The following is a 20,321-nucleotide window of genomic DNA, read 5'->3' as shown; positions in this document are numbered from 1 at the left end:
GCTCCACCAAGGCCATAGAATTCTCCCTGACTTAGGGGTTTGCTCATTTTAGGACTGCAACTCTTATCCTTTTGCTGCCCTCATTCGTGTCTGATAGAGCTAGGCTGTAATTCCACACTTTGACCAGGAGGTCAAAGTGTCAGGATTCAGCCTGAACATTTGTTTGCCTGACACACTCAGCTCATTTCATCTGCATACTTGGCGAGACACAGAGGAAGGATTTCTGCGTCTGATGAGAAAGCTGAGGGCCGTAGGGGTGCTCTAGGCTACATACTGAGCTGGCTCTCCGCTGCAAATTCCTGGGGCCTGAGATTCAAATCAGGAATGCCAGGCTCTCTTGGGGACACCAGCACTCCAGCAAACTTCCTCTGCCCAGGGTAGGGGGTTCCATTGGGAGTGCCTTGGCTTAGGAAGATTGGGTCTCCAGTTTCGACGAGAATGTCCCGAGGTAGGAGGTAGGAAGACTAAGTGGACCTCACCACGCCCCGGTGACAGGCACTTAAACCCTTTCCAGAGCATTTGGTTATGGAAGAAAGCACGAGTTCATTCATTTGTTTATTATATTGAAATGCCTGTGGCTGCCTGGCCTATCCCAAGTCTGGGGAGGGCGTCTGCCCCACAGGAAGGAGCCAAGGCCTGGTGGATCAACTTTGCCCGAAATCAGAGCCTTAGACCTTGAATTCCGGAGGTTATCTCTCTCCACATGGATGCCCACAGGCAAGGCGCTGGCTTCAGAGGCTGTGCACTCAGCTTTCGGATGAAGGCATCTGGCTGTCTTGGCTTGCCTCCCAGGACCCAGGGGACGAAGACGAGATGGGGCATGGGAAAGTGCTTGCACAGCAGGTGAGTCTGGGCCTGGCCCCCCGAAAGTCAGGCTCCTGGGCCCTGGGCCAGGGAAACGGTTACCATCAGAGCCAACTGACCACCCAAGCCCAGGGGAGGCAGGCAGCTGATGGGGGCACCTGTGGGTACTCAGGGGGGCTCAGACTGTGCTGAGTGGGGGCCTCCCTCCACCCCATCCTGTGCCTGGCCTGGGGTCTAGGCGCTAAGCCGGAAGGATTCACCACTCATTCACGAGCACTCAGCAGAGCCAGAGTTACCTCTCAGCATAACGCACAGGTGGCTCCACCGGGACCGGACCCCCTGCCCTGGCTCTGAGCCGGGGATGGGCGGGGGGAGGGAGTGTAGAACGGAGACTCCTCCAGCTCCTATCCAGTTCCCACGCCCTTTGTGGCTGTTTCTGCCTCTACTGTCTCCCTCCCCCGCCAGAACCTAAGTCAGGAGGGCAGGGACTCCGTCTCCTGTTCCGAATGCCCAGCACGGTAGCACCCGGTGAGTCACTCCCCAGACACAGGGAGTGAACGGACCCAGGCACCCTTCTCAACAGTATACATCCCCTTACTGTTTCCTGAGCCCTGAGCCTGTGCCAGCCATGACGAATGGAGAAACTGAGGCTTAGGACTCTGGGAGGCTGGCCCGAAGGCTCACCCAGTTGTGGACTTGTGCCTGCCTTCCGGGCTGGGGTCTGTGGGCCTCCAGAACCTGCCCTCTTCTGTCACCAGCCTGGGCGTGGCGGGGAGGGATCAAAGCCCAGGGCCGATTTGATCCATCCCTGGGGAAAGGAGAGGTTTGCTCCTGCCCGGGATGTGCAGTCAGACCGCACTGCTCTCGGGAGGAGACGCCCCACTTCGCAGAGAGGAGCACTGAGGCGGCCGGGTCACGGGACCTCCTCAGGAAGAGCCCTGGCGGGATGGGAGAGGAGCTTCCTGCATTTCACAGAGACTCTCCTTCCCTGGAGGGCGAGGCCGCCCCAGGGGCCAAAGGCAACAGGCATCAGGACGGCTGACATTTCCTGACGAGCGGTCCCTCCCCCAGGCCAGTGCCAGCCGGAAACCGGGCACCGCGGCCAGGCGAGGCCCCCGCCCCACCGGCCAGAGAACGCAGTGCCCTTCCAGAAGGCAGAGCCGCGCGACTGACGCCCCCTGCAGGGGAGGGAGTCCAGCCACACCCAAGGCACCGGGGTGAGCCGCCCGGAGCCCGGAGCGACCCGCCCGGGGGAAACTGAGGCTGGGGCTGTGGGAGGGGCCGAGATGCCCAAGCCCCGGGGGCGCGCGAGGCGCGGCGGTGAGGCTGGACCTCTGGTTGCGAGCAGAGGAAAAGAGGCGGAGACAGAGGCCAGGGCCAGAGAGGGGCCGAGAGAATCGGGAATCCTCCCACCCTCCGGGTTCCCAAGGTCTCCATCTGTGGGGCTCGGGGCATAAGGGAAATTGGATCGGAGAAGGAAAATCCAGAAAGGACCTCGGCCCGCAAAGGCGACAAGTAACCCGACCTGCCCCTCAGACCCCCGGCCTCGCGCCCCGGGCCCCTCTCCGCGGCCCAAGGGAGCCAGGAATCCGGCCGCCAAGCGTTTGAGCAACAGGAGGCCGGGCGTCGGCCCCCTGCCCGCCCGTCCAGGTCCGAGCCCGGGGCGCGCGGTGCCCTCCGCCTCCTCGGCTCGTTCGCGGTGGGGTCCGGGCAGAGGGCGACCTAGGCCGGGGAGTGGGAAGGGGACGCCTTACCGGGAGGCAGGCGGCGGCGGCAGGCGGCGGAGCAGGGCTGGTGGCGGCGCGCATCCCGGGTTATAAGCACGGGGCAGAGGGCAGGGCAGGGCCGGGGCCCGGGGACAAGTCGGAGGAAGAGAGCAGCAGACCCCGCCCCCGGGCCCGGCCCCCCTCGCGGAGCGGCTCGGCGTTCGCGGCCACCGGCGGGGGGTCGGGGCCAGGCCTTTCCCTCCCTCCTCGCCCCTCCCCTTTCCCTCCTTCCCTGCTGCCCACCCAGCTGCCGACACACCCTCCCGGCCGGTCCCCCGCCCTGGCCGCGGGGTCTGGCGGCTCCCCTGGGCGCTGTAGTGGCTGGAATCCTCGCGACTGACAGGGTGACAAGCCCTCCTGCCAGACTTGCCGCCTGGCCCGTGGGGAACGCTCAAGCGCTTCGTCGTGGGAGTGGAATAAAAGACCCTTAGGCTCGTGAGTTTCATGCCCATTTTTGTCTCGTGGTGGCCTTTCTACAGACCTCAAAGCCCCTCCCTTCCCCCCTCTCTAGTCCCCGTGAGCCGGAGCCCATTGTATTGGTGAGAAAACTGAGGTGGAGGTGGCCCTAGAAGGTCGGGGTTTCATCCCTCAGTCCAGGGCTGGTTCCTGCCTGTCTCCCCAGAGCCTGGCACCTGACCAAACTCCCAAGAGCACCCGGTAAATAGTGAATAGAAGACTGGCCCACTGCTAACCCATTGAACAGCAGGGAAATTTGAGGTTCACAAAAGAAACGGGGAGTTGTGTCCCCAGTCTGGCCTCCAGAAGTTTCTGTGTCAGGAGTTTTCCAGCCTGGTTTATAGGCCCCAAAGCACCAATCACTGCAACCACAACCCAGTAAAACAGCTGGTCCCAACCTGTCCAAGGCAACCCCTTGGTTAGGACTGACCCCCAGAGAAAAGCTTCCCAAATCCTCCCAGCCCTGAACCCGCCCTGGAGGTGGGAGCCCTGAGGCAGCCCTGCCAGGTTAGCCATCCAGCCATCATGGAAAAGACGTAGGGGTGTAGGTCACGGTAAGGAGGCAGCCCTGTCCCAGGCCCCTTCCTGCAACCAAGAAGCAGCCAGAGAAAGGGAGCCTCTGCACAGAGGGGTGAAGGCTGCTGGTCTAGTCACTCTTAGTCCTTCTGCCGCCCGGTCCCCTGTCCCACTGCCCCACACTCCCGTCCAGTCACTCAAGCACCTCGGCCAGATGAGTAGCTGTGAGTCCTTCAGGAGGGAGAAAGCATCAAACCAACTTAAAAGCAAAGCCGCAGCTTCCTGTGAGCCCCCCAACCTCTGGCACCCAAGCCCCAGAAGTGGCCGTGATGGCAAGGGGGCCCCTGTGAGCCCAGTGGGGCTGGGTGACTGCGGTGACTTGAGTCACTTTCCCGCAGGAGGTTGGGATGGTGGCTGAACCCCCTTAGCCCCCTCACTGGGCCACCTCGGGGCCTCGCAGAGCTGCCCCTGGCCTTCCACACTAGCTGCGGGCGAGTGAGGTGCAGCCACAAAACAACACGCCCTCAAGGGTCCCTGACCAGGGATTGAGCCCATGCCCCCTGCAGTGGAAGCCCGGAGTCCTAACCACTGGACCACCAGGGAATCCCCTCTGCCCTGTCTTTAAGTCTCCATCCCCTGACTTTGTGCTCTGTCCTCGTTTCTTCCTCTAAGATGTCACTGCCCTTCGAGAAAGTTGGAGAAGGCATGGATGGAGAGGGGCCACCTCCTTGGACTTATTGCAGAGGAAGTGGAGAGGGAAACTGGGGCAGGAAGACCTAATGTTCTCCCAAGCTCCCCAAAGTCATGGTGGCCCCAGAGAGAATCCCTGTTACCCAGACCTTAGGAAGAGGGTGGGGTGAGGGCTGAGCCCCTCCAGTCTAGGATGGATGGGTGGGGGGCATGGGGTGGAAGAAGAGGTAAGGTCAGCATTCCCTAGGATGTCTGGTTGGATCTGGGCCATAACCACAACCCTCACGGTTATCACTAAACATTCTTTTATGCTTCCGTTCATTTGATTTTCACGACTACCCTATATGAAGTCGCTATTATTGTCATCCCCATTTTACAGACAGGAACCTGCAGCTCAGAGAGAGGGTGTATCTTCCCCAAGGCCAAGGCAGAGCAGGACTAGAACCCAGGGTCTGGAGCTCTAGCCCAAACCCTCTGCTCTAGCTCAGGCTTAAATTGAATTGGTGGAGGAGCCAGAGCCTCAGTCCCAGGGCCACAGGCTGTGGGGACCTTTACTCCCTGCTGCAGAAATGGCTCCAGCCCAGAGGACTGTCCCTTCCCAATGCATAGGCACTGGGTACGTGAGGAGCAGTGAGGTCACAGCTCTCCTGAGAGGAAAACAGGCCCAACTGCCAGCAGGGGCCCTGCCCACTGGGCACCAGGGTGGATAGTTGCCCAGGGGCACAGATCAAGGTGAGAAGAGACTGAACTTGGATGGTTCATTTTTTTCCCATATCGGTTCCCCATTGTTCTAGCAACATTAGTTGGAGACTTTTCTCTCCCCATTGAGCTGTGTTGGCACCTTTGTTGAAAATTAATTGACCATATAAGTGTTGGTCGATTTCTGGATTCCCTCTTCTGTTCTACTATTTATTTATCCTAATGCCAATACCACACCATCTTGATTGCTATAGCTTTACGGTAAGGCTCAAAGTCAGATGGTATAGATCTTCCAACTTTGTTCTGTTTCAAAACTATTTTAGCTATTCCAGGTCCTTTGCATTTCCACACAAATAGTAGAAACAGCTTGTCTGCTTATATAAAAAGCCTGCTGGGATTTTGATTGGGGATTGCAATAAATCTATATATCAGCTAGGGGAGAATGGACATCTTAACAATATTGAGTTTTTCAATCCATGATCATGGTATATCTCTCCATTTATTTATATCTTCATAAATTTCCCAACATTAAAAAATACCAAAACTTAAAACTGTTTATTCAAAAGTATTAATTGCTGTTTATATGAGCAATGAGAAGGAAACTCAGGTCAGTCTACATCTTGAGATGGTCTTCATTTGTGGTGAATTCAATATGTGCTTTAGATCAGAAGTGTATCTCTGAGATAATGTTGAAATATAGCAAGTGTCACAAAACAGCTCCTTATTTGACATGAAATCTCAGGTGAGAATCTTTTAACGATATAGACCAGCAGGACCCAGAGCTACAAGAGCTAGAGTTTCAAAGATTCCTGCTGAGGGCTCCCTGGTGGCACAGTGCTTAAGAATGTGCCTACCAATGCAGGGGACATGGGTTCGATCCCTGGTCTGAGAAGATCCCACATGCCGCGGAGCAACAAAGCCTGTGCTCCACAACTACTGAGCCTGTGCTCTACAGCCTGCGAGTCACAACTACTGAGCCCGAGTGCCACAACTGCAGCAAGAGAAGCCACCCAATGAGAAGCCCGTGCACTGCAACGAAGAGTAGCCCCGCTCGCCGCAACTACAGAAAAGCCTGCGCACAGCAACAGAGACCCAACGCAGCCAAAAATAAAAATAAATAAATAAATTTATTTTTTAAAAAACCAAAAGGTCCCTGCTGAGCATCTTTTCATGTGTTTGTTGGCCATCTGTATGTCTTCTTGGGAAAAATGTCTATTTAGATCTTCCACCCCTTTTTTTGATTAGGTTGTTTGTTTTTTTGATACTGAGCTGCATGAGCTGTTTGTATATTTTGGAAATCAGTCCCTTGTCAGTTGCTTCATTTGTAAATATTTTCTCCTCTTCTGAGGGTTGTCTTTTCCTTTTGTTTATGGTTTCCTTTGCTGTGCAAAAGCTTTTAAGTTTAATTAGGTCCCATTTGTTTATTTTTGTTTTTATTTTCATTATTCTAGTGGTGGATCAAAAAAGATCTTGCTGTGATTTATGTCAAAGAGTGTTCTGCCTCTATTTTCCTCTAAGAGTTTTATAGTATCCAGCCTTACATTTAGGTCTTTAATCCATTTTGAGTTTATTTTTGTGTATGGTGTCAGGGAGTGTTCTAACTTCATTCTTTTACATGTGGCTATCCAGTTTTCCCAGCACCACTTATTGAAGAGACTGTCTTTTCTCCATTGTATATTCTTGCCTCCTTGGTCATAGATTAGCTGGCCATAGGTGCGTGGGTTTATCTCTGGACTTTCTATCCTGTTCCATTGATCTACATTTCTGTAAATCAAAACCACAATGAAGTATCACCTCACACTGGTCAGAATGGCCATCGTCAAAAAACCTACAAACAATAAATGCTGGAGAGGGTGTGGAGAAAAGGGAACCCTCCTACACTGTTGTCGGGAATGTAAATTGGTACAGCCACTATGGAGAACATTATGGAGGGTCCTTAAAAAAACTAAAAACAGAGCTACCATATGACCCAGCAATTCCACTCCTAGGCATATATCTGGAGAAAACCAGAATTCAAAAGGATGCATGCACCCCAATGTTCATTGCAGCACTATTTACAATAGCCAGGACACGGAAGCAACCTAAATGTCTATTGAAGAGGAATGGATAAAGATGTGGTACATATATACAATGGAATATTACTCAACCATAAAAAGGAATGAAATAGTGGTATTTGTAGAGACATGGATGGACCTAGAGATTGTCATTCAGAGTGAAGTAAGTCAGAAAGAGAAAAACAAATATCACATAATATCGCTTATATGTGGAATCTAGAAAAATGGTACAAATGAACTTATTTGCAAAGCAGAAATAGGGTCACAGATGTAGAGAAAGAAACTTATGGTTACCAAGGGGGGAAGGAGAGGTGGGATGAATTGGGAGATTGGGATTGACATATATACACTACTATGTATAAAATAGATAACTAATGAAAACCTACCGAATAGCACGGAGAACTCTACTTAATGCTCTGTGGTGACCTAAATGGGAAGGAAATCTAAGAAAGAGTGGATGTATGTATATGTATAGCTGATTCACTTGGCTGCACGGCAGAAACTAACACAACATTGTAAAGCAACTATACTCCAATAAAAATTAATTTAAAAAAAAAAAAAGGTCCCTGCTGGTGATCAGGGGTTGTAAATGGACTAGGCGAGAGTAGACGTGCTCTATTTGGGAAAGAATGTGTGGCTATTATGGGAAAGGGCTGGGATCTGTGGCATCAGTGTGAACAGGTCACCTCTTGTGCTAGAAGAGATAGGGCTTCTTGGGGTCACAGGTATAGCTGCTCCAGAGCCCAGCTTTGAGATGGATATTTTATTGGACACCTTGGATGACTTGCCAGGTGGAAGCCTATTCTCAGGCAAATGCCCAAGTCTTTTATTTAGAGAAGACGAAGACCTGGCATGTGGGGCATCTCTGATGGGTGGTACAAATGTCCTCATTTTCAATAGGAGTGCCGAAAGACCCATCTTGACTCAGATGTCTAAGCAATGTTTTATAGTTTTCAGTGTACAGGTCTTGCTTATCTTTCATCAAATTTATTTCTAAGTATTTTAAATTTTTTGATACTATTGTAAACAATATTTTAAATTTTATTTTCCAATCACTTGTTGCTAATATATAGAAATACAACTGATTTTTGTTTACTGGCCTTGTCTTCTGCACTTGCTAAATTTGCTGATTAATTCTAGTAGATTTTTGTAAATACCTTAGGGTTTTCTATATAGACAATAACGTTGACTGTGAATAGAGACAGTTTTACTCTTTCCCTGTATTATCTTTGTGCCTTTTTTCTTGCCTTATTCCAATGGTGAGGACCCCAGTACAATGTTGACTAGAATTGGTGAGAGTGGATATCCTTGGTTTGTTCATGATCTTAGAGGATCATTCATTCAGTCTTTCACCATTAAGTATGATGTTAGTTGTAGGTTTTTATTAGATATTTTTCACAGGTGAAGAAGTTCACTTTTATGTTTTTGTCATGAGTAGGGGCTGAATTTTGTCAAGTGTTTTTTTCTGCATCTATTGAGATGATATGATTTTCTCTTTAGTCTGTAAATGTGGTAAATTACATTGCTTGATTTTCAGGTGTTGAACCAACCTTGCATTCCCAGACTAATTCTATCTCAATAAAGTTTGTTTTTAAGAAAAAAAAAAAAAGAGACAGGGGAACTTTGAGTTAAAAGACACACAGAGGACGTAATCAATCATAGCATGTAGACTTTATTTGGATCCTGGGGGTTTTTTTTTTAAGCAAAAAAGAAATACCATCTTTATGAGCAATTGGAAGTTTGAACACTGACAGGATGCTTGATGATAGCAAGGAATTACTGTTGATTTTTTAAAGTATGATAATGGTATTGTAGATATCTTTTTTAAAAAGATTTTTTAAAGTTTAGAGATATATTCTGAAATATTAATGAATTGAAATGATTTCTATGAAGACTTTGATGGTTCCCCATCATTCTTAGGATAAAATCTAGAACCCTGTACTTCCTCTTCTGCCCTCACCCACTGCACTCCAGCTGCACTGGCCTGCTTGCAATTTCTTCAATGTGCCAACCTCTTCCTTGTCTTATGGTCTTTGCACATACTATTCCTTGGGGATGCTTCTCTGACCCCTTCTCCTCCTCCCACCAGATTTGTCCCTTGTCATATGCTGTCTCTCATGCTGGCACACAGTAGCTGCCTGAAATCTCCGGCAACAAAACAGATGAAAATGAGGGCTCTGGTCCCTTCCCCCTCTCCCCACTGCTGTTAGACAAAATTTCTTTTTTTTTCCCCCTCTCCCCACTGCTGTTGTCTTTCTTTTTTTTCCCCCGTTTTTATTTTTTTTATTTATTTATTTATTTTTGGCTGTGCCATGCAGCCTGCGGGATCCTAGTTCCCCAACCAGGGATTGAACTTGGGCCTACGGCAGTGAAAGTGTCAAGCCCTAACCGCTGGACCACCAGGGAATTCCCCTCACTGCTGTGGTCTTAGATCACCATCACCTCTCACCCGTACCTCCGCAGGAGACACCTCACCTGTCTTCCTGTCTGCTATGATGCACCCTCCACACTGCAGCCAGGGTGCCTTTTCCAAGGGTCAGCTCTGACTGTAGGGTCAACTTGTCTGAACTGAAGGGCACACTCAGTGGACGTGACCTTGTTAAATCCCCTGGCGACCTAAAAACATAGATGCAGCCTGTGTACCTAACCGTGGAGTAGGTCCCTCTTATCCTCCCTCTCTCCTCTGCCACTCAAGGGCTCTGCACTTGCAGGTCGTGGAGGTGCCTGGGTGTGTAGCGACCCCAAGCACCTCGCCCTGCAACCATCTCATGGTTGGCACCAGAAGCCACTTTGCTGCTGTCCAGGCCTGGGCACTGGCCCCAGGAACAAAGAGTGTCCTCTGGGCTGGACCCCAGGTTGCCAGTCCCCGCCCAGAAGGAACACAGAGTCCAGTGTGGGTTCTTGGAAAAGCTGCATCAGGGAGTTTAATGAGTGACCTGCAGGGCTGTTTTCCACCCCTGATGGTTCAGAGCAGCCTCAGAGGTCAGGCAGTACCAGGAGGCCGGGCAGCTGGATGGGGCCCTGGCCAATGGTGGCAGCAGCTGGAAAAGCAGAGTGGAAAACACCCCTTTGGAGCCGGCTGAGCTCCCTTGGGAGGCACCTCCTCTCCTCGGCAACCATCCTGTGGATGTGGGTGGAGTGGGGAGCACAAGACTTGGAATCACAGCCTGGATTCCAGGCCAAGTCTACCCCTGGCTTGCTGTAGGACTTTGAGCAATCACTCCTTCTCACTTGCCTCTGTTTCAGAGCCTCAAATGGGAAATTTAAGAGAAGGTGGGAGAGAAGGGAGGCCGACAGAACACACACTCCCTTGGCAGCTCCTCCGGTCTTGAGTTGCTGATGTCCCTCCTTTTCATCCCGCTCCTGGACCTTCCTCTCCTCCCCATCTTCCTTCCTCAGAGAATGGAGGCAGGGGAGCCCGGAGGCTGGAGGCCTGGGCTGCAGAGTCAGATGGGCCTGCATCGAGTCCTTCTCTTTCCTTCCCCCCCATGCTGTGTGAGCTTGGACAAGTGGCTCACCTTCTCTGAGCCCCCATCGCTCATCTGTGAAATGGACATAATATTCTTTGCCTCTGGAGTTCCCGGAAGAATTCAATAAACTCAGGTCTATAGGGCATTGAACAGTCAACAAATGGTATTTTGACAAACACGAAGGGCCAGGGTGAGTCTGGGGTGCAGGAGGCAGGAGAGAGCAGCAGTTCTCAGCGCTCAGTGCCACGGCCCCAGGGCTGACACTTTCACGGGCTGCAAAGTCCCTGGCTCCATAAAAGATTAACAGCCCCGCAAACGGCAGGGGTCAAGTTGTGACCCATCGCCCCTAGGGCTGCACAGAGAGGGTAGTTCAGTCCAAGTCAAGTCTCTACAGGTGGGTCCTGGACAAATGGAGTATGAGGGGGAACTGGGAAGGCCCTCCCTCCCTCCCTGCTTCCCTCCTTCCTGGAATCTCTCCTCACCCAGCCTGAAATTTCACCATTGGTAACTTCTGTGCTTTAAACCAGGGATTGGCAAACTATGGTCCCTAACTGGTTTTGTAAAGCTTGCAAGCTAAGAATGGTTTTTGCATTTGTAAATGGTTGAAAAAAAAATCAAAAAAAGACTTCCACGACACATGAAAATTATATGAATTCAAAGTCAGAGTTCACAAACAAAGCGTTACTGGAACTCAGCCACGCTCCTCCTTTGTGTGTCGACTGTGGCTGCTTTTGCGCTGCAATGGCCAGGGGAGTCGTTTAATACGTTCCCCAAAGCCAAAAAGATTCACTATCTGGTCCTTCACAGAAGATGTTTGCAGACCTCTGATTCAAAAGAAACCAGCTTTGAAAGTGGGAGTGCCCCGGGGAAGATTCAGTTGGGGCTGTTGGTGGGAGTCAGGAGTCCCCATCTAACCATTAACCCGTCACCTATCAAGCAAGTGACTGGGCCATGTTCCCTCTGGGCGTCCTTTTCTCCATCTGTAAAATGCACACAGAGATTGCTTCTCTGTTCACCCCAGCATTGCTGGAAGGCTCCGTTTAGGAAGTCTGATGGTCATTCATACCTTAGTGGGAAATAACTCAGCTTTCCTTGTTGCCCAGATGAGAGACTGGGGATGCTAATGGGTAGGTGACAGAGTCACACTGACCAAAGACAGCCGGAAGAAAGGATCTCTCCTCTCCAGAACCACGTGCAAGAGAGACAGCCTCTTTCTGCCAAAGGCTGTGTTGAGGGACAGCCGGCAGGGGCTGCGGGCAGCCCAGGCGGGAGGGCAGGGACAGGGTCGGGGGGAGTGAGAAGAGCAGCCGCGCTGGGCTTCTCAGGAGTCCTGTCCCAGCACACTGCAGACACGTCCATACATACATAGACATTCTAATCGTGTCCCTCCCCGGCTCACCCTGTCAAAGCCAAGAGCCCTACAGAGGCCCAGAGGCTCCCGGGATCTGCCCCAACCCGCTTACCTTTCTAATCACACCTCCCTCTTCCTTCCCCCCACTGACCCCCAGCTCCAGCTACCCACCCCCAACCTCCTTGCCAGACCTCCACCCCCGAGGATCCTCCTGCCAGAGGGCCCTGGTATTTGCTGTTCCCTCTGCCAGAACACCCTTCCCGCAGATGTCTGCACGGCTGTCTCCCTCACCTTCCTCAGGTCTCTGCTCCGATGCCGCCTTCTCAGCGAGGCCCACGCTGACGGCCTATTAAAAACTGCCCCCTAACCCGCACTTCCCAACTTAGGTTTTCTCCCCAGCACCCTCACTAACGGACAAGTACACATTTCACTCTTCATTTCCTTGCTGTTTATAAACCCTTCGCCCCGAAGAACGTAACCTCACAAGCACAGGGATTTTTACCTTCACTGCCTGGCACATAAGCAGGACCTAATGAATCTTTGGTGGATGATGGAATGATTAAATTTAATTAATTCATTAAATATAATTAGGAATTATTCTTAATTAAGCATTACTTTTTGCTACCATGGATAGCTGCTGTCTGTGTGATCAATTTCCTTCTCATTTAATTGTCCCCACAGCCCTGGGGGTGGGGACACTGTCGTATTTTCATATTTTTGGATGAGTAAACTGAGCCCAGAAAGGTGCCAGAGCCACCCTACGAATAAAGCGCAGAGGCTCCTGGACTCCTCCTCTGGTGCTCCTGGACCAGAAGGGTGGTGGTCTCCCTCCCAGCCAAAGCCCCTCCTTACCAAAGCAAAATAACTGGATGAAGAAATCGAATTGGTAAAAACAAACGTTTTTATAGTATATATACACACACCGCGTTCAGGATGACAGTGCCAGGTATGGGCGGGTGACAGTTGCTGCCATCCCCACAGGGTAGGGTCTGCCCCTCCCCTCGGGTGTCTTGGTGCCCTGTGTCCCGGCCCAGGTTCCCCTGGGGCTTGGGGCAAGCCTGGAGAAGCTGGTCAGGCTTCACCCCAACCCTTTGCCCTTTGCCACCTAAGGGCAGCCTTTGTCACCTGCCTGCCAGGCTCCACCCCCACGGGGGGGTGGGGGAATAGGGGGAGCTCGGGTTCTCGCTGTCCCGGGGTCAAGGCTGGGCGCAGGGTCGTGTTTGCTGCAGGTCTCGCTGACGCACGGGGACGGGAGAAGATAACGTCGCTTGCAACAGCAGGTGGCGTGGGGAAGGGCCACCTGGGCGGTGCGGCCGGGGCCTCTCCACCCCCCATCCCCGGAGGTCGCTGGCCCCAAAGCCGCTGCCCCTGACCGCGGCCCTCAGTAGGGGTAGGGGGACACGGCGATGAGCAGGACGAAGACGCTTTGGTGGCGCGGCGCCACGGCGTGCACGGTGAGCCGGTAGAGGCCCGCGCGGGTGAGCGCGCGGCGGGTGTAGACCGCGCCGCGGCCGGCGCGCAGCGGGCGCAGGGCGAAGGGGCTGCGCGGGTCGGGATCGAGCACGCTGAGCTCCGTGCGGTTGGCGGGGACGCCGGCCTCGGAGAGGGCGGCCAGGCGGGCCACGTCTTGGAGGGCGCGCACACCCAGGGGCAGCGGCAGCAGCTTGTACTGCAGCGTGGAGGGGCCGCCCGCGCTGCAGTCCTGCGAGCAGCGCCGGAAGCACGTCCTGCGGGCGGGACAGACCGACGGACTCTGGGTTGCCATCTGAGCGTGCCCGGTCGCATAAACTGGCTCTCACCCCCGACCCCCGCAGTTCAGCCATGCGCCGACCCCCGACGCGCCCCGTGCCTCTCTACAAGCGCCACTGTTAGCCCATTTTAGAGAGCGGCAAACTGAGGCCCCAGGAAGCCAGAGACATGCCCTTTCCCATCCGATCAGGTCCCCCATAGGTGATAAAATTTACAGCCCTCCAGGTCCCCCGGAGCCCCAGAGCTGAGTCACGGGCTCTGGATTTGGGGGGGTGGGGTTGTGCTCAAAGACTCGTGCTCAGCCTTGCCAAGGGCTCCTACTCCCTCTCACCCACCACCTCAGCCTAGGCTTCCTGGTTAGTAGAGTCCGGGGCAAGTCGCCACCCCAGGATCCTTTCCCTAACAGCTGCAGCTGGTGCCAGCCAAGGTCCCCATGTCTGTGCGTGTTTAGGAGTGTCTGTAGCCACAGTGAGAGAAATGTATTTTGTGTTTGTGTAGCTGCGCGTGTCTGAGCCCTGGGGTTTTGTGTGGGATTCTGGGTGGGGTTTATGCGCCTGCACGTGTGTTCCTGTGTCCAGAGTTTCCTGAATGTATTCATGTGTTCCCATGTGTCCCTGTGTGTCCATCTCCCAGCACCCCTCCCTCCGGTTCTCTCCCAACTCTGGCGTCTCCCAGCCCCCTGTGCTCCATGCATGGCCCAAGCATCACTGTGCAGGAAATGATACTGTCCAGGTGAGCTCACACCCCAAGTGGCTGCAGGAAAGTGCTTGAGGGCACACTGCCCCGTGAGCTCAGGGGCCCTGCCTAGGAGTCCTGGCAGGGTTGACCCACTGACCCTAAGAGGGTCTCTGCCTGAGACAGGGCCTTCCTGGAGGCCCTCCTTCCTCCTTCTGGCTATACAGGAGCCAGAGTGTTGGCTGCCCAGATCCTGGCAGGGAATCCTCCCCATTCAGCCCCCAGCCAACTCAGCCCTTACCCAGGGCTGGAGCCCTGCCGGAAGGTGGCAGGACACGGCGTGTTCACACACTGGTAGCTCCCGCGGGTGTTGAAGCACATCTGGCTGGGCCCACACTCGATGCTGTCCTCCTCACACTCGTTGATGTCTGGGCAGGGAGGTAGGTGAAGAGATGGGGGGTGAAAAGATGGAGCAAAGGGGGGAGGGGCCCAAGGAAGAGCCAGGGAAGGCGTGGGGGGAGGGTTAAGTGGGAGAGCGATGCCTTCAGAGGGCAGCGAGGTGCACGGCCCCTTCCCCAGTCCCCAGCCAGCCTGACCCATGACAGCCCAGGTGGCAGTCTCCTAGCACCTCCCCATTCCCCAGGAGGGCACTCTGGGGACCTCCTGACTCTAGAGCTGGGGTGGAGAGGCTGGGGAAGATGAGGGCTGCCCTCGGACCCAGAGGAGCCACTGCCCATGATCCTTCTCTGCCCCCTGTAGGAGCCCCACCCTCTCAGAGGACATTCACTGACCCCCGTGACAGAGAGGGAGGGATGGAGACTGGCAAGGCAGACATGATTCCTGCTTTACAGGGAAGAAGCAGCATGACTGGCCGGACCCCAGAGCACCTTAGTTAGGGAAAATGCACTGGCCTGGGCGTTGGAGGACTTCCCTGCTACTCCCAGCAGCAGCTGCCTTGCTGCGAGCACCGGCTCTGTGCCCGCCCTCCACACGTCTCTGCCCAACATTTAGGGGAGGGCTCTGTTAGCCCCATCTCACCAGGAGACTGAGGCACAGAGAGGTGAAGTCAGTTGCCCAGTGACACACAGCAGAGCAGCAGTCGACCCCCAGGGCTGGTTTCAGAGCCTGCGCATGCAGTTTCTTAGCTCCTGCTTGGAGTATGGGTCCCGGCCTGGCTCTGGCCACCTGGGGGCGGCACTTACCCCCTCCCTGCCCCTCCCTCACATGAGATGGTTGGGAAGGGGCTGGAGAGAGCAGACTGGGTGAGAGAAGCCCCTTCCTGCTCACCCTGGCAGTTCTTCCCGCTGGGGAGGAGGCGGTAGCCAGTGGGGCAGAGGCACTGGTAGCTGCCCTCCGTGTTTCGGCAGGCGTGCTGGCACAGGTTCCTCACCCGGCACTCGTCCAGGTCTGGCCCGGGGCATGGGGGTGGGGTGGGGGGATGGGGGCAGAGAAACACTGAGTCATAGGTGCCCAGGTGGCCACACGACTAACCGCAGGGCTCAGGACAAGCCAGGGCAGTCCCTGCCTTAGGCACCCGGGCCTTCTCCCTGCCCTGCCCCACCCAACCCTGGATTGCGAGGTCAGGAGAGTCCCTGGGCTTGATGCGCAGCAAGGCATGGGGGGTGGAGACAGGGCTCCCAGGACAGACCCCGCTGCCAGGCGGCAACGCTGAAGCACACCCGCCCTCCAGGCTACCCTCCCCCTTCGCCTCTCTGCAGCCCCGCGCCAGTCTCCGCGGGGCCCAGGGGCTCTCCTCGACACCCCCTGCCCCTGTAGCACCCCCAGTCCCTGTTCACGTTCTCACGTCAACCTGGAACATACTTCTTCCCTCCCTGACTGCTTCACCTCTGCACACCAAGAGGAATGTTCTCAATGTGGGTTCCTGGGAACATCTGCCCTCCCTCTGGGTAAAGCGTCCTGAAGTCAAATGGTTTGGAAAGGACTCCACCCACTTTGGAAGCCCCTTGCCAGTGAGCACAGCCAGGACTCCAAGAAACCTTGTAGCGAGGAGGCTTCCGTCCGCCTGCGCCACCTACCCCGCTTGCCTGTGAACCCGGGGTTTCTTTTTTTTTTTTTTTTATTATCTTTATTGGAGTATAATTGCTTTACAATGGTGTGTTAGTTTCTGCTTTATAATAAACTGAATCAGTTATGCATATACATATGTTCCCATATCTCTTCCCTCTTGCATCTCCCTCCCTCCCACCCTCCCTATCCCACCCCTCTAGGTGGTCACAAAGCACCGAGCTGATCTCCCTGTGAACCCTGGGTTTCTGAACACGGGCGCGGTGCCCACACGCCCAACCCAGGAGCCTAAGACAACATAGCGGGGTGTGTCCACTGTGGGCACGCCTGGGGCTCGGTCTTACCCGTGCAGACACCGTTCTGCCGGCTGAAGCCAGGCGGGCACCAGGCCCGGCCCACGCTCAGGGCTCTGGGGCCCGGTCGGAGGGAGACCCAGGCGCGGTAGGACCCACTGGGGATGGGGGCGCGGGGACGCAGCCAGGCCACCAAGCGGTCCCGGTGGCTGACGGTGGTCACGTTTGGTCCACTGCGCTCCAGCGGGTTGCAAGTCTTGCCGTCTCGGAGGAGGGTCTGGCCTGGCGGGCACAGGCAGCGGTAGCTGCCCTGGAGGTTGTGGCACTGGTAGGCACAGCTCCGGGGCAGCTGCTGGCACTCGTCGATATCTGGAGAGGAGCAGGCCCAGGCAGGGTGCCAAGGTGGCTCAGGGCACGCTGCAGCCGCCCCACCGGGCTCCAGCCGCCTCTGTTGCTCTCCGGCCCTCCCCAGAATCCAGCTGCCTCACCCGCTGCACACAGGCCTGCCTCCAAGCCCTCCCGCTCCTGGACCACCCCCAGCCTCCTCTCCCGCTCCAGCCTCTACTGCTCAGAGAGGCCCCACCCTCCCCCAGCTCCAAGCTCCGGACCCCAGTGTCCCTCAGCACCCTTCCCTTCAGCCTCCTGGTGAGGTCCATTCCACCTGCAAAGCCTCTCTGAGACCCACCCACTTCTCTCCACCCGCCTCCTCCTCCTGGGCTCCCAGGGAAGGCGACCTTGCCGGGCAGGGGGTGAGGTTTCGGTGGGAAACAGCAGGCAAAGCACGGATCAGGCACATGGTGGGCACGCAATCGGTGTCGGCTGCTGTGCTATTCACAGAACTCAGTGTCACCCCTGTCATAACCGATCCCCGCCCTTGAGCTGTGGGCGCTGACCCGGGTCCCAGGGAAGGGGTGGCTCTCCCCATACCTAGGCAGGGCAGGCCGGGGCCCTGGACCCGGTACCCCCTGGGGCAGCCGCAGCGGTGCCCGCCTGGGGTGTTCTCACAGATCTGGTTGTAGTGACACTCGTCCGTCTGCTCCAGACACTCGTCCACATCTGGAAAGGCAGGGGCAAGGGCGGGGGGGCGCTGAGCCCACAGTCCCTCCCCCTAGGACATACCATGCGTCTCCGCATCTGGGCCTCATCCCCATCCCCATCTCCAACTTCAGTGCCACCAGGAGGAATGCCAGCGTTTGCAACCACCCTTCCTAATTATACCAGCTTTGGAGGGTAAGAAGGTTCTGGGTTCAAAAGAAGGAAGGGGCTTAAAAGGTGGGCTTTGGAGGCAGAGTCCTGGGTTTGGACTCAGCTCTGCCATGTCTCTTGATCCTTGAGCCAGTAACTCTCCCTCGCTGAGCCTCAGTTTCCTCATCTGTAAAAAGGGGTCACGATAGGATTCCTTCATGGGATCATGGGGAGAAAACTGGATCATGCACGTGAAGGGCTTAGGACCCTGGTATATGGGCCGAGCTCAAAAACTGGTGAGAAGGAAGGAAGGGAGGGCGGGAGGAAGGCAGGCAGGAGCCCTAGAAATGGGATGAAATGGGATGACTGCCTCTTCTGAGTCCAAGTTCACCACGCTCTCCCCCTCCACTGACGGTCTCTCTTGGGGAAACCAGGAGGACCCACAGTCATGAAAGCCTAGAATGCTAGAACAGGAAGGACCCTAGAGGTCACCCACCCAGGGGTGGCACCTAGGTTTTGTCTCAAAGGCCCACTGCAACTGATTCATAGTAGCCACTGTAGCTGGAGAAGCTGTGTTGAGAAGGATTCAGAGGCTGCCTGTGGGCTGGACCATGATCCACGAGGGGAGAGAGGGGAAGTGGCAGTAGATGTAGCATATGTTTGGCATCCCTGACCTGGTCCCCCTTCATCAGACAGATGAGAAACCTGAGACCCAGAAAGGAAAAGACACTTGCCAAAGGGACTCAAGTCACCAGCAGCCAGGCTGGGTCAGGACTCAGACCTCCTGAGCCCAGCTCAGGCCTTCTCCCCAGCCTCACTCGACTCCTTCTGCCAAGAGAGTTCCGGTTTCCCTGAAGGCTCAGCGTCCCAGTGACACACAGCATGCCCTCTGCTGAACCCTGGCAACCACTGGGTTCCCGGGAGTCGGGACAGCCCGGCACCATGCCCCTGTCACCTTCACAACCGGCTCCATCAGTGGCCACCCGGAAGCCAGGCCCGCAGTTAGGGAGGCAGCGGTAGGACCCCAGCAGGTTCACGCAGCGCTGCCCCTCTCGGCAAGGATCGGCCTCCCAAGCACACTCGTCCACATCTGTGGGGGGGGCGGGGGCAGGGGCTGCATGAACACTTGTCCCCAGGCCCAGCCTACCCACACAGGCTTTGTCCTTAGGCCCAGAAGCCCCTGGCAGGAAGGTCCCCACCCCTCCTGCTAGCTCTGTCCACCATCTCGGCACCCCCAGAAACACAGAGCCTCCTCTGAGGGACCCGGCGGGCCTGGCCTGTAGCATCTGAAGGGAGGCTGCAGACAATGCCCTTTGGGTGCCCCAAAGAGACTTGGCCACGCCAGGCCCCACTGGTGGGATGGAGGGACACAGGTGCGGGATCAGAGTCCAGACAGCGGCTCAGGGTCAGATTTATCGTCCAGCAACCTCGTTACGGGGGCAAGCAGGGCAAGAGGGCCAGATGGTATCAGCTCACTTCCAAGCCCGGTGGACTGGAGATGCCCGCCAAGGGCCGGGAAAGCTTCCGAGGCCACGTCCAGGCTCAGCGGGTGTGCGTGCCGTGAGCACACGGTGGCCACATGCATGTCTTTAGAGATCCCCATCGCCCCTCAGTACTTGAGCCCCTCCCCTCTGTGGCCCTCAAAATAAGAAGTTCTCAGTGGGAACAGGGCTCACATCCCCTGAGGGATGTGCCCCCTGGCCAGGGTCCCAGCCCCGGAATCTCCCTGAGTACACCTGAGCCAGGTCCAAGACGAGCCTCTCCACCTGGGGCCCACTCACCTCTGCAGGTCCTTTCGTCCCTGGCCAGGGTGAAGCCAGCTGGGCAGGAGCAGGAGAAGCGGCCGGGCACATTGCGGCAGGAGTGGGCGCAGGGGCTGGGACTGCCCGAGCACTCGTCCCTGTCTGCGGGGTGGGCAGAGGTCCGGTGGTCTGCGCTCACAGGCCCTCCAGCCCTCAGTCCCTCCCAGGCTGAGGCCTCCCTCGTCCCTGCCGGGGTGGGGAGGCGTGCTCACCCACGCAAAACTCTCCCTGGGCGTCCAGCTCAAAGCCCTCTGGGCAGCCGACTTCATTCTCTTCTGCTAGGCAAAGGGGACAGACCCTGAGGACACGAGGGCCCCAGTGCCCAAGGTGCCCGGGGATAGAGAGCCCAGGCCCATCTGGGGGGCCCTGGCAGGGTCTGGCTGGGGCAGTGGGGGGTGGAGACGGGACGGGGGCCTCACCAGCTTGCAGGGCCGTGGAGAGCTGGAAGCGCAGGGCCTTGGCCTCGGGGTCGAAGGCCGAGCTGATAGCGGAGGCCCACAGGTGCTGCACCAGCTGGGGCTGGGGGCCCCGGGCCACGTCGTACCGGATGCTGTGGTTGCAGCGCAGGAACGAGAGGAGGCTCTCCTGCCGGAAGTTCTGCGTGGAGCCCACAAAGAGCCGGCCGGGCCCCGTCTGCACATACTGCTCCTGGAAGTCCTGGAAGAGGCGGGTGGGGAGGAGGACATCACGATATCAACTTGCAAGGGGCGAGGGGCCCTCAGCCCCCAGTGCGGATGCTGGGGTGTGGGCCTGGTGGGCCTTTCGGCTCTTCTTCCAACCAGCTGG

The 20,321-nt window shown here is 55.8% G+C and overlaps 2 protein-coding genes across 2 annotated transcripts in view; both read right to left on the bottom strand.

The window, feature by feature from the left end:
- Positions 1-2,754, bottom strand: part of ASS1 (argininosuccinate synthase 1) — a 51,292-nt gene extending 48,538 nt beyond the window's left edge. Inside the window, exon 1 of the mRNA XM_036856775.1 lies at positions 2,559-2,754. The gene's annotated coding sequence lies outside the window, so the exon portion shown is untranslated. The remainder of the gene's footprint in view (positions 1-2,558) is intronic.
- Positions 2,755-12,732: 9,978 nt separating this feature from the next.
- HMCN2 (hemicentin 2) overlaps positions 12,733-20,321 on the bottom strand; it is a 153,430-nt gene continuing 145,841 nt past the window's right edge. Inside the window, 9 exon segments of the mRNA XM_036856498.1 lie at positions 12,733-13,533; positions 14,532-14,658; positions 15,518-15,637; positions 16,600-16,917; positions 17,476-17,604; positions 18,689-18,823; positions 19,515-19,637; positions 19,748-19,810; positions 19,955-20,192. Of these exon segments, the coding sequence (XP_036712393.1) occupies positions 13,188-13,533; positions 14,532-14,658; positions 15,518-15,637; positions 16,600-16,917; positions 17,476-17,604; positions 18,689-18,823; positions 19,515-19,637; positions 19,748-19,810; positions 19,955-20,192 (1,599 nt within the window). The 3' untranslated portion in view covers positions 12,733-13,187.

The sequence above is a fragment of the Balaenoptera musculus genome, chromosome 6 (genome assembly GCF_009873245.2).
Source record: "Balaenoptera musculus isolate JJ_BM4_2016_0621 chromosome 6, mBalMus1.pri.v3, whole genome shotgun sequence".
Taxonomy (NCBI): domain Eukaryota; kingdom Metazoa; phylum Chordata; class Mammalia; order Artiodactyla; family Balaenopteridae; genus Balaenoptera; species Balaenoptera musculus.
Note: the sequence above shows the minus strand (reverse complement) of the source record. Positions and strands in the feature narration are given on the sequence as shown.